The sequence below is a fragment of the Meles meles genome, chromosome 10 (genome assembly GCF_922984935.1).
Source record: "Meles meles chromosome 10, mMelMel3.1 paternal haplotype, whole genome shotgun sequence".
Taxonomy (NCBI): Eukaryota; Metazoa; Chordata; class Mammalia; order Carnivora; family Mustelidae; genus Meles; species Meles meles.
This window is the reverse complement of record NC_060075.1, coordinates 80,391,717-80,405,266: the sequence shown is the minus strand read 5'-3', so window position 1 is coordinate 80,405,266 and position 13,550 is coordinate 80,391,717. Positions and strand designations below refer to the sequence as shown.

The 13,550-nt window shown below is 34.0% G+C and overlaps 1 protein-coding gene across 3 annotated transcripts in view; it reads right to left on the bottom strand.

Moving 5' to 3' along the window:
• SEMA3A (semaphorin 3A) overlaps positions 1–13,550 on the bottom strand; it is a 331,236-nt gene that overhangs the window by 29,446 nt on the left and 288,240 nt on the right. For all 3 annotated transcript variants that reach the window (XM_046021446.1, XM_046021445.1, XM_046021447.1), the window contains 3 exons: positions 10,706–10,925; positions 7,793–7,884; positions 541–582 (listed from right to left, as the gene is read on the bottom strand). In XM_046021446.1, the coding sequence (XP_045877402.1) occupies positions 541–582; positions 7,793–7,884; positions 10,706–10,925 (354 nt within the window). The remainder of the gene's footprint in view (positions 1–540; positions 583–7,792; positions 7,885–10,705; positions 10,926–13,550) is intronic.

Below are 13,550 nucleotides of genomic sequence, written 5' to 3'. Positions count from 1 at the left end.
ATCACTGGTAGTGACTGTTTTGCTGTTTTCCTTTTATATGCGGCCAAGCTAAATGTTTTCTCTAGTATACAGTACTACTGAAAAAGCAAAGTTAACTTTTGAGTCAAGATCCTCCAAACATACAGCCCAGTGCAAAATTTTATTAGCTTATAAAATAAATATTGTTTATTCATGCAAATTAAATTAAACGATAAACTTATTTATATTCTCAACTATACACCAATGCTATTTTTAAGGATAGATGAAAATAATTACTAAGCAAAATTTTACAATGATCCAAAAAAGAAATGCTATAAATGAAAATTTACAACCAACAATTATCTCAGAAGTATATTTATAGGAATGTCAGATTGGTCAAAAAACAGAAGGCAATGAAAAGGATCTTTAGTTTTCATTCTACTAGCTTATTGTAAGAATGTTCTTTCTTTTTGGGGTGGGAGACTACTGTTAATAAAGCTGTAAAATCTGATGAATCATAACTATGTTTATCTAACTGAAACAGAAAATTAACAAAATGACTGTAATACATAATGATAGTACCTGCTTGGTGGAAAGCTCCATTGCTGAAATAGTAGTTGGCTCCTAAAGAAGAAAAAGAAAATGTAAACTGTTTGGTCAATTAGAAAGGTCAGTCATTAATATTAATTAACATAGAACACCAACATAAGCTTTCAGAGAGTTAACTTCAGTGCCTACAAGAAGCAATGGAAATAGATACATGAAGGAAGGTGCATACATGAGTAGTGAAGATGTGGAACAGACAATAGGAGGATACTAATGTCTTCCAGTCAAAGACATACATATCTGTAGTTGATCAAGTTGGGTTATTGCTCATTGCAGTAAGGGAGACCATGAGACTGAGCAGCAAAAGAGTCTTGGAAAGAACCCATAGGTTTTGGGCCTGTGTTGGTTGATTTGAGAGAGGGTTCAAGGAAGTGGTGTTTGCTCCACATGGGATGTCGAAGAACGCAGAGGTAATTCTATGATTACGTCTCTTCATACATCTTATTTAGGAGGAGGGAAGAGCAAAATGAGGCTAAAGTAATAGTTGGTAAAGTAGTAGCCATTACTCATAGAGGCAGGATAGGGGATATTTGGTCATTTTTTGGTGGTTTGGACAATGATTACGGTCTTGTCTGTTTTCAGACAGGATTACAGAATGGTCTTGCTTTTTTCTTGATTCCTCATGGTCACAGAGTAGCCTTGCCTGATGCTGGTGTTCTGTGGGAACTTGCACACTCACATAGAGAACACTGGGCTGTGAGTGCCAGGCCAGCTCCCAATAACACTAATTACAAGTTGATAGTATTAGGCTAGTTTCCAGCTGTCAAGGACTGTGAGAGCTCAGAGTAGAATGAGATTACCTTATTATCAAAATGACTGTTTTATGTGCAAAGGCCTACACTACACGTTTTTGCCAGAGTACATGATCTCTTTAATTTCTATCAACAGGCTATCTAGAGATAATAACTAGGGAAGTAATAACCACCAATATATTTCAATGAGTGTCCTGCTGAAGCCCATCATGATCATATATAGTTTGAATACATAAATACCATTCTTTGATTAACTTAACTACCAAAAGGCTATTCACCTGAACACATTACCTTATATTCTCTCAGATTTACTTTCATTGAACTGTGCTCCATTGTATCCTTCACTAGTGACATACTAAATACTAAGAAGGAGACTGCTTGAGGGTTTCGGAAGTGGCTAATGAGAAAGAGGCTTAGGTGGGAAGAAGAATCTTAGAAGGCCTCACTGTGTAGGTGACTATAGCTGAGTCCTGAACAAAGTGTGAAGAGCTGGATTCTGAAGCCAAACTGCAGAGATTCAAATGCAGACCTGGCCACACGTGTGATAGTAGGTGAGGTATGTAACCTCTCTGTAATTCACTTTTCTTATCTTAAAAGTGAGTATGATGGTATCTTCCCTGTAGGATTGATGAAAAGACTAAATGAGTTCATAAAGGCAAAGTACTTTACAAATGTGCTTGGCACAGAGTGTTTATTCAAATCTCTGTCTCTTTTTGTCTCTCTTTGTCTCTCTCACACACACACACACACACACACACACACACACACACACACTCCCCATATCTTTTACTTGCTTTAGCTTTTATAATGCTTATCACTACCTGGAAATGCACACATACATATTGTATTAATGGGTATATATAATATATATAATAACATATATATGATATAAATATAACATTTATCTTGTGTCTTGTGAGTTTCCCCTTATACCCTAAAGCAGTGTCTGAGGTAAGTTCTTATCTGCAGGTAGGGAGCAAGAGTAAGGAATGAAGGATTGACAGGAAGGAGAAAAAGTAAAGAAAAAAAAAAAGATTTTTTATGGAAGTCACCATGAGAGAAAATATGAAGAGAGTAGACAGTGACTCTCAAAATTGTTCACTGAGGTTTACACCAAAAAAAGTATTTATTCATTCCATTACTCACTGGATGCCCACAGGAGTGTTAAATCTCCCACACCTCCAGCTGGAACTCCTGTCCTTTTGCCTGCTGTCAGAGAAGTCCTGGGGCATACAGTGAGGCTGACAGGATGTAAGGAGGGGCAGAGACATCTCATATTTTTTCTTTCCTGTTTGTCCCCATAAGTCACCCTCTCCAGCCCCCACCACACGCACGCGCACCCACTCTCTCTCTCTCTCTCTCTCTCTCTCGCTTGCTCTAATTTAGGAAAGGGATGTTTGGCTGTTCAGTCACTGCTATATTCCTAGCACCTGGAATTGTTTCTGGTATTCATAAATTCTCAAAAAAATCTGTTAAATGAATGAGTGAATGCAAGATAAATGAATGTTCTGCCAATTTTTCCTTTCCTCTCCTATCTCTTCCACTTTCCCCATTGCATTCTGTTCCTTCCTCTTAATTTGTCTGAGATAAAGGCAGTCATTTTTTAAAAAGACCTTTCCTTAATCTTTTCTGTTCAGCTGAAATTCCTTTGAAAATAATCTGAGGATTCTATACTCACTGTCTTTACTTGTTCATATCCCATTCAATGCCATTCATTCCTCAGCCCACGGAGGCTAGCCCCTCCCCTAGAGAAGTGGCCTATGAATCTCAGAAGCAGAAATCACTAGTGAACTGTATTGGTGAATGAAGACTTTTATTCTATATTTATTATTACTGGATTTCTTTGTTTTATATGGCATGACTGACTACTCATTTCTTTTGACTGCTTCCTCTATTAAATTTCATTATGCCTTGGAACTCTTTTTTTTTTTTTTGAGATTTTATTTATTTATTTGTCAGAGAGAGAGAGAGAGAGAGAGAAAGAGGGTGCACAAGCAGGGGAGGGTCAAGGGGCAGAGGGACAAGCAAGCTCCCCACTGAGCAGGGAGCCTGATGTGGGACTCAATCCCAGGATCCTGGGATCGAGACCTGGGCTGAAGGCAGAAGCTTAATCGAGAGAGCCACCCAGGTGCCCCTGATTTCAAGATTCTTAAATTAAGATCCTAGAATTTCTTAATTAAAAGAAAATTATTTATTTTTTGGACCAGGAAATTAGTAGCAGTTTGGAATAGGATGTGCTATTTGCTGCCTGCCGTTGAATGTTAATAGACAATATATTAAGATGACATCCATTTAAATAAGCTATATTTCTTTCTGAGAAATAGCTGGTGGTGAATACGACTTACATTTAAAACAGATGTAGCTTCATAAGCATTTTTTCATGAAACTGGTTTCAGTTGCAAAGTTAATTGGTGTTCAAGTAAAAATGAAATTAAAAACTTAGCATCTTTTCAAGATTTTCTATGACTCTAATTTACCATTTTTTTTTCAGATATTTTAATCCAGTCCTTATTAAACTTTCATGCTTGCAGAGCTTTTCAACCTGCTGATCCCAGGAGAATCTGACATAACTCCCTGGATGCTAAAGCATGCGGGCGCTCTTTTAGAATGAGTTAATAGACTAGGTTTTGGAAAGCATCAATTATGTTTTACATTTGAATGAAAATTAAACTCTTTCATTTGTTAGCTCAGCTGTTCACGGAATATTGCATAAATTGAGTTTAAAATGCATGCGTTATCAATGTAACCGCCTTGCCATCCTTTGCAGTCAATAGGACTATAAATAAAATCCATTGTACTAAACGCGCGGCAACTTGATGTAACACTCCACTCTCTCAAAAGTAAGATTTTCCTTGGACTGGAAAGAAGACCCCATCGTAAGGTAATAATACCTTACTACTAATATTAACTTATTAGTACAATTAATTTGTAAAAAACTTTAAAAATTTAAGGAATTAAGAAACTGAGGCTCAACTGACTTTAATCAAGTTGTTCAGAATCACTAGTAAATATGATCCAAATACAGATTTATGATTACAAGTAATACGTGGAATTACGTTTGTGTCTTGGTACTTCAGTACCATTTCATACCATTTTGAATATGTAATGGCAATTTAAAATCATTTCCTATACCAATGCCAATTTTATTTCACATTTTATTACCTATTAAAATTTTATTCTAAGATGGAAATTTCTGTTACTGAGGAATATTTTTCTTTCTATACTCTGATTGGGATTTGATTTCGCCCAGAATAAAAAAGTCTCTTGGATGTAACTGAAACCAATGGAATGTTCTGTGATTAGCCAGGGTGTTTTCCTAAAACCAACCTCAAGATGGCAATGGACATAGTACTGGCTTTAATTCAGGCTTTTATATGAAGTTTGGTTTATTCAGCCTAGCAAGGACACATAATGAACATGGTCTCCTGGAGATGATATTTTGGTAAAATTAACTTGTTGGTTGACATTAAACTCCATGAGTATCAGATACTACTATGACTCTAAATCAGTTCCTTGTCTATATTGTCAAAATACTGTTATGCTCAGGTTAACACTTTTTAATTTTATTTTATGTTAAATGGAATGACATGCAAGGTTCAAATAGAAATACAGAAACTGTAACATTTCTCTGCTTGTTTCACTGTATATAGCAAATGCTTTAATGTATTGTATTTTTTCCCTCCTACTACAAAATTAAACAAAGTTTGACAGTGAAATATTCCAATTGCTAGACCACAATATATGTATGAACTCTGCCTGATAGAATAGAATGTTAAAAGTAAATATTTCTCTAAACTCTGCCCAAATATGTTTTGTCTACTTCAGTGCCAGAGAAATAATAATGACAATAATGCATAACAGAGAATATGAGAGAGAACTGGAACATTTATCTATGGAAGGAGATGTGTCCCAGGTTGCAAACTGTCTTTTATAAAAGCATAAATTCACACAAAAAAATCCACTTATCTACAAGCACAATATCACCTGTTTGTACTTAATTGTAGGAGAATGATCAATAACCTTTCTCATGGTATCTTAAAAAACACAAAAAATGTCATTCCAATAGTTACCATAGGCTTAATTCAGTTGTGTATTTCTCTGGAAACTGCAAAATATTAATAAAACCTAATAGATATTAAATATTTTGCTTGTGAGACTGTTGGCTTTCAACCTCTCAAGATTTTGTTGTCATTTGCTAGATTACCTTAAATTCATATCTTTTTAAACTAGAATTTTTATTAACGTACTAAAGAACATGGCTAAGGTATGAACAATAAACTTAAAATCCTAGAGACACAAGGAATTAAATACAAACAACTGAAGGGAAATACACAACAGTAACATGACAAATATAAAAGTAAGAGAGTCTGGATATAAATAAGACATTTTTAAGTTAGCATAATATTTCACGATATCTCCTGTAACTTCACTTGTAACAGTGATAGGAACATAAATTTCTAAATAGATAGAGTTGGTAATTTTTTTTTTCTTTCCACTAGCGATTACTATGGGATATAATCAGCAGGATAACTTGTTGCTGTTCCCTGTTTGTTTTTCACATATGCTAGCACCTCACTTTAAGTATGGCCTTCCTGAGGAAGATCATAAACTCTTTAATTTCTCATATTTCAATTTTTCATCAATACTGATTCCTTTATTCATTTAATAGATGTTGGATGAAAAATTTTTAGGCTGCTCCACAGCATTGTCTCCACAACAATGAACAAAGACAGCAACTTACTATTTTGCCCCTCAGTGTCCGTGATGTGTTTGCTAAATCTAGATGGACTCTATATTGTTAACACAGTCCTTTTGGATAGTTGTATTTTTTAATTTGTTGGCTAAAGTATCAATGTGTAAATACTGAAATGGGACTTGGTGAACAACAGTGATTAGTTATTACTCTATACTAGACGTAAAATAAGGCCAAAGTACATGATTCTAAAAAATCAGAATAGAATTATGATGATTTTTATGCTTTTGAAGACTTAAACCAAGGGTTAACAGAAAACTCCACTGGAAATGCGGCTTACTTTCAGTGTAGCTAAGCTACAACAATAAAGCTGTATTAATAAAATTTGAGCATAGTACCTGACACTGTCCTGGATGTTTTATGTAAATGTCTAATTTTTCTAGCTTCCTTGTGAAGTAGGTATTATACTTGCTGTTTCACTGATGGGGAAGCTCAAAGAGATCATATAAGTATTCCAAAAAAATGCTATTTAGATGTGAGTGAAGAGCCTAAACTCTTTCCACCAGAACACAGTTTTAGTTGTTATTACAAAATACCTATGTCCTAATCGACCAGTTACCTGTTTCAGTGCCAATCATAATTTTAAATGTATGAGTATATATTAGGAGCTTGCCATTTTCTACTTCACTTTTTCTTCAAAATATTCCTGAATAGTGAGCAAGAACCTAACTGGGTTAAAAAAAATTGTCTAGAAATATGGGGCTAAGAAAAGTCTTAGGAAGTCTTTGCTCCCAATTAAAATATTTAATCAACTGAAAAATTTAATCCAGCAGCTTTGTTTTACAGATACAGTATGTGGGTCACCTGCAGACTAAAATGAGATAATTCTGAATTGTGAGATTAGATCCAATATTTTCTTACTTTCTGCCTTCTTCTAATTCCAGTTTATCCTACTGTTATAAATGCTTCATATGTTTGCATTACTCTTTTAACAAAAGTTGAAGTAACACTTATGGACACTATTTTCCTGTCATATCTCATAAATAATTTATATCAAGGTGTATTTCAATTGAAACTCTTCCTATTAGCTAGCTATCTTAAAGAAACAACAGACATTGTAGTATATGTGATACTACTTTGGTTCTCCTTTCTTACTTCAACCCATATCCTGCTGCTTCTATCCCCAATACCACAAAAATTTACCTGGGCCCTCTGTGATTCTGGACAAAGGAACAAATATCCATATACTTCTTAAGTGTGTAGACTAGGAACCTATAACATTATTTGGTACCAGTGATATAAAAACCTCAATTTTGGGGGGTAATAAAGGATTTAAGAAAATATAATAAAACAATTCAGGAATAAGCCAAAAAATGACTGAAATGTCTTCATTTCCCTGTCATTCTGATATCATTCCTTTAATACATTTATGGCCATTTCCTCTCATTCCAGTTATATCATAATGCATGAGAGAAGAGATTTGGGGGTGGGGAGCAACATGAGTTTATTCTTTGAGGTAACTTATATAAATATAAAATGTAAATCATATATTTTATTATTGAGAAAACAAAATATGAGCCAAGAATATATTTCTTTACATTTTTAGATTTAACTAGCATTGAAAGTTTCAAGGTTTATTTTGACTAGTGTCTGGCTTTCTAATTGACAAGCTAATTAGAAGGGTATGCTAGACTCCTTGTCCATACCAAGTTCAGTGTGCAGCTGTCCTGGGGGAAAGACATACAAGTGAACTTGTTGACACTTGAAATTAAGCAGCACTCACCCGAAAAACTGTCATTTCTTCCAGCAGAACTTCTTCTAAATCATGCCAAGTCTCCTTAGGAATTGAAACTACTTTAAGAACGGTTCCAACATCTTTGAAAGAAAGTAGAGGGGGAGAACACAATTTAAATAGATCTGAACAAAGGATAGCATTAATAAATGGAATTGGTATTTGACCCCAGACTTCCTTTTATTATTTTTGTTATAGCAGTAGTAAAGTATATATTCAAATGCATTTCATGCAACTAGATAAACTACAAACATAGCTGTGAATTTAAAAAAATTGAATTTTTAGAAATGTATGAAGCATGCAAGATGGCTTTATCCTGAACTTGCAAAATTAAAAAAAAATATGTAAGAATCACTAGGTTGAACTAATTGTGTTTAAAAAATACTTTAATCTCCATTATCAGGTTTTTCAGAAAAAAAAAAAAAAAAAGATAATCCTAATTTGATATTACAGGTTTGTTGTGAAATCGGGGACTCCTTGTGAAGACTTAATGCAGTTGCAAAATGCAAGGAATGTTGTCAAGCAACAGTAGTTGGAGCTTCTGAGCTACTCATCCTCCTGCCACCTGGAAGCCTTTAGTACTTACAGGCCCCTAAAGACAGCTCAATGACCATTAAGTGATGAATGACAATAACTTGATTTCCCAAAATAAACACCTTGGATTACTTTTTCCGGTGGTTTTTCAATAACGGTTAAGCAGGTTTGGCTAACAAACTGGTTTGATTAATGTCTTGAATAATCAGTTTTAGAGTACTAAAGAAATATAAAATTCAGGCATAAATAATAAATTGGAAACACTGTATAGGGATTTAAAGCATTGTTTACCCTAATTCTCACTGTGAAAAGAGACAAAATGTTTTAAGGAAAAGAGCTGCTGCTTTTACACTAAATTGTGTTAAGGGGATACACTATTTTTCCAATATCTACAGGTATGTTCCTATTCCTTGATAGAATAAAGAACAGGATCTTATTAAAATTAAAAAAAAAATGGACCCTTAACATTTCAACATTCCAGTTCTGATCAGCTGACTAATTATTTTTAGCTTCAGCTGGCTCATTTTAGTCCAGTTTAACTGAATCATTATTTGAAAAGAGAGTCATACATCAGAAAAACAATTTAATGTATTCATTGAATAACCACTGATAACCATTTTCAGGGGATCAATATGATGTGTTTTGTGAGATCAAGGTAAGTTGCTAGTGAAAAAAGAAGGAAAATTTGCTAGCGTGTCCCTTGTAAAGTGAAAAAAAAAAATGCCCTCTGTTAAGAGGTTACTTCTATGTTTATAGGACTTTAGACTACTCATGACACCAAAGATTAAAGGTAAATTAGGTTAATCTACTCAGTGCCTCTGATGGGTTTCCAGTATCCAAACATAACTTTATCTGTGTTCCAGATCTAGTTTTACCGAGTAGTATTTCAAACAATTTCACACAAATTGAATCAGATTACTTAACTAAGATCAATATACTGTGATGTGCAATTCAGTTAAAAGATAAAATTACTGTAATCAATTTACTTTGCTGACAGATGACCCTGGTCTGTACTGACCGATAGCCATCCACATCTTCAGACATTCAACATACTCATGAAACTGGTTCCTTTAAAGACAGCTTGTGTCCAAGAGGAATTAAAAGTTCATGACTGAATTTCTTTGGTCAAATACCCGGAAGCAAGCCTTTGTTGCACAGACAATGAGTGAGGGACTTCTCAACATGTCTGGGCAAGAGGTGAAAAAAGAGGTAAGTGTGACATTATTGAATAAACTTAATTACTCTGTAGATAGATCTAATTATATTTTGACATTAACTGAATACAAATCCTATCATCTTATAATTTCTAAAGATTTATATAGCCAGCAGTTGATACTTGATTCACTAATTTTTATCAAACGGAGTCTCAATGGGACTCTTATTTGATAAATTTTCTCACTTATAAAAGTAGACTGCACCGTGTTGCTAAGAATCTGACACCATTACATCTGATAACAAGTAGATCACAATTTCGTTATAAAACTAAACCTTTAAAGCACTTACCACACAATGACCATTCCCCTGTAGTCAATTCAGTTTTTTTTTCTGTTTCTCACCAAGGGAAAATACATGCTATTATACAAGGTTTCAGCAGAGCAGTCACTCTGCTTCTCATTGATTTATGTCAGTTAACAAAGCTAATGGAGACTAGGAATTTATTGCCTTGGAATCTGACCCTAACTAGCAAGTTTCAGTTTTGGAACTGGTGCTTTAAAAATAGTATTAATGAAGAGAGTGGGGGGAAAATACAATAGCAATGGGATTCCTTCTGAAAATATACTTGTTAAAATGTTTGTTGGTAATCATGGAGTTGGTAGAAATCTGTTGTTACATTTCTACAGAAATGGAACTAAAATGGATCTGATGATTCTTTAAGTCCATTTTGTTATTCCCCTGATGAAGTTTTGTTTTGTTTTTTCTCATTGTACGGCAAAAACAGTCGCCAAAATTTATTTGCCAGAAGATTTGCACCCTGTTCAGATAATTTGCATCAATATAGTCCAGATACATTATTGAATGTCTTGGGAATGTTACCATGGTTTGACCAATACAAATTGGTTCTAAAAAGGCAATGGCTAGAAAAGAGTTAGGATTCAGTTATAGACATTGATTGTTTACCTAATCATTAGCTTTACTGACTGCATTTATCAGCTTTTGATTGAAAAGAAGATTTGGCTTAAATCAATATACATCAGCTTGTTACTTTTTTAGTAACACCCTGTCATGGTAGATGTTCAGGTTTTTTAGTCGTTTATTGGAAGTTAACTCTATCCTGACAGTGACTATAGAAACTTCCTTCAGTTCTTAGCACACTCAGTCAGTTAAACAATGTTCTGGCAGGAAATTTAGAGCTAAAATTAAAACATTTACCTGTTCCAATAAACATAACATCATATTGGCCATCTTCTGCATCCACTCGATCAACTACAATTTGTGTAAACTGATAATTTACATCTGTTTTGATCATTATTGGGCGGTTATTAATAGGAAACACTGGATTGTACATAGCTGGATGACTTCTTGCAAATGTTATAACATCATCAGGAAGGTCTTTTGTAGAGTCAAATCCACCAAATGTTTTACTGGGACACTGTTAAGAGAAAGAAAATATCTTTTGATTAAAATACAGTAAATAGAATTATAAATTATACAATAATTTATAATCTCAATGATCATAAACTAAATCTAAACCTGTCAGTATTTCTTTAAAATTAAGTAACTGATAAACTAAAACATAATATTACTACTATTAGTAGATGTAATATATAGCATACATTTCCTAAACATCTCTGAAGTTTCAGTGGGATTTAGTCACGTCACCATTTCTTACCTAAAACTACAAACACATCTGATGAATTTAATGTACAGGAATCTGATGCCTCTGTTAGTGGCAACACAATATATTTTACCAGTATGGTAAAGTATTTGAAATAAGAAATGGAATATGTGACAACTGAATCCAATTAATAATCAGATTAGAGAATCTCAGAATAATTAATTTTCTTGGATACATTTTTTCCCCCCTGTGGCATTACTCTAAAATACAAATGCTCTTTTCAAACTAAAGGACAGTATACACTATTCTTTATTGCTTTGTTTCTAACATAACCCTGAAAAAGCACCACAAAAAGTACCAATACTATTTCATTAATAATTAATTTTAAGGATAAGGAAATGTGTTATTCGTAGTGTTTAACAATCTCCATGGCCCTGCGACTAGCTAATCAAGAGTAGACCAAGCTGAAGAGATGACGGTACAGAGAAGCAGAAAGGCTGCCCCGTGCTATGCTGGCATAACATCAGCTCTGGACATAAACACTCCCCATAAGGCAATAAGACAAAAATGAGAAAATTCAGATTTCACTGTGTCTCTTTTCACTGCATTTAATTATGTGGTACAAGCATTCAATGTACAATATCTCCTATCTTTTACATTTTGTCTTATAGCTACATAACTTTTTGCCATTTACTGTAAGAGTTCACTGGGAAATGAACTGTAATTAAGAGAAGTTCTTGATTTTACAAGAGACTTACTAGAAGAAGAAATCAATCATCTTTGCCATTACCTTGATACAGGTCATTAATAATTCATGGGAAATGAAATAAATAAACTTGTTTTGAGATGGGAAGAGTATCTATCTATCTCTGAATATGTATGTGTTGTATATAGAGGGAGACACACACCATAATAATGCACTACTACAACAGTTAAAGGATTTAAGGAATTTTTAAGTAAATTGTAAAATTACTTATTTAATATGTTTCACTGAGTATGTTTTTCTCCACTAGTGTTGACAAAATGACTATTCTCGGATGCCACTTTTTTTGAATTAATGAACTCGTTCAAGTGAATTTTATTCATGGAGTTAGGTGTTATGTCCTTCTGGCAGCCCTTCTCTAATTCCTAGATTAGGCATTACTCTCTGCTTCTGTCTTTAACAATTGGTGCATACTGCTGACTTAATTTCCCATCTTTTAACAACTCTCTATGAGGAATGAGTGAGAACATAGGCTCTAGAACCAAACTGCCTGAACTGAATCCTGGTTCCTCTCCTTGCCTCAGAGTCCCCATCTGTGAAAAGGAAATGATAGCAACAGCTGGGCTATTGAATATAATATATATAAAAATATAAATCTCTTAGAATAGGGTCTGACACACAATAATTTCTAATGTCTATCATTAACTGCAAATGAATTGTATATATATTCAGATCAAAATCTTTGTATCTCTAATAGCAGTACAATATCCAGCACAGTGAAGAAATTCCACGGAGTTTGAAGCGAAACTAGAAAGAGTCAGGTTATGCTGATAATACACTCGCATAAATGAACCACAGAGATATAAACAGCCATCACCAACAAAGTAAAAGCAGTTTGCCATTAATAAATGGAGTAAATATCTTGTGATTTCTATAAAACCCATTTGATTTCATATAATCAATATTTCATCTTGTTTTGTTTGTTCATTCTCTGAAAGCCTCTGTAGGTTTCTTTTATCTACAAGAATCATCAGCTAGAACTGATATCTATGAAGTGCAAAATTTTCAATTTGTTCATAAAGAAGTTTATAGAGAAAGCAAGATTAAAAGCCTCACATTCAATAAAATATAAATTACTTGAATTTAATAGAACAAAACTGAAGTAAAATTGAAGTCATGACTAAAGTTCAAATATAAGTTTTTCATCACATGAAGTTATTTCCTTAGAGATTCTTAGGATTAGAAATGTTGCACTGAACCAGATGCTCAGTCCACGTATACTATGGCCTCTGCCATCATTGATAACCTCACTCATTTTTTGCCATATTGAAGCCTTTGGGGTTTTTTTGTTTTGTTTTGTTTTCTCCCTACTTTAAATTGCAGATTCAAAGCTGGTTTTATTTTGAGTTCCCTCCACTTTTCTTTCTTTCTTTTTTTTTTACAGCCTGAATGTGACCCAGGGTTGCTGGAGGGCAAAAGGAGAAAGGTCAGCAAGAGGAGACAGTGTCTGTTAAAATATGTAGGCCCTGCTCTCTCTATGAGATCTTCTTGAATATCTTCTTTACCTACTTGAGGGATGTGTCCCATTCCCATGGGAAAATAATATTAACTTAAAACTTTTCTTCCTTCTATTTAATGGGCAATCCTTGAAGCCTTCATTATAACTAGGAAGAACAAATTCAGGTCATCGTAATTGTTTCCACTCTCCATGAAGGCCATCTTCAGAAAAGAAAATA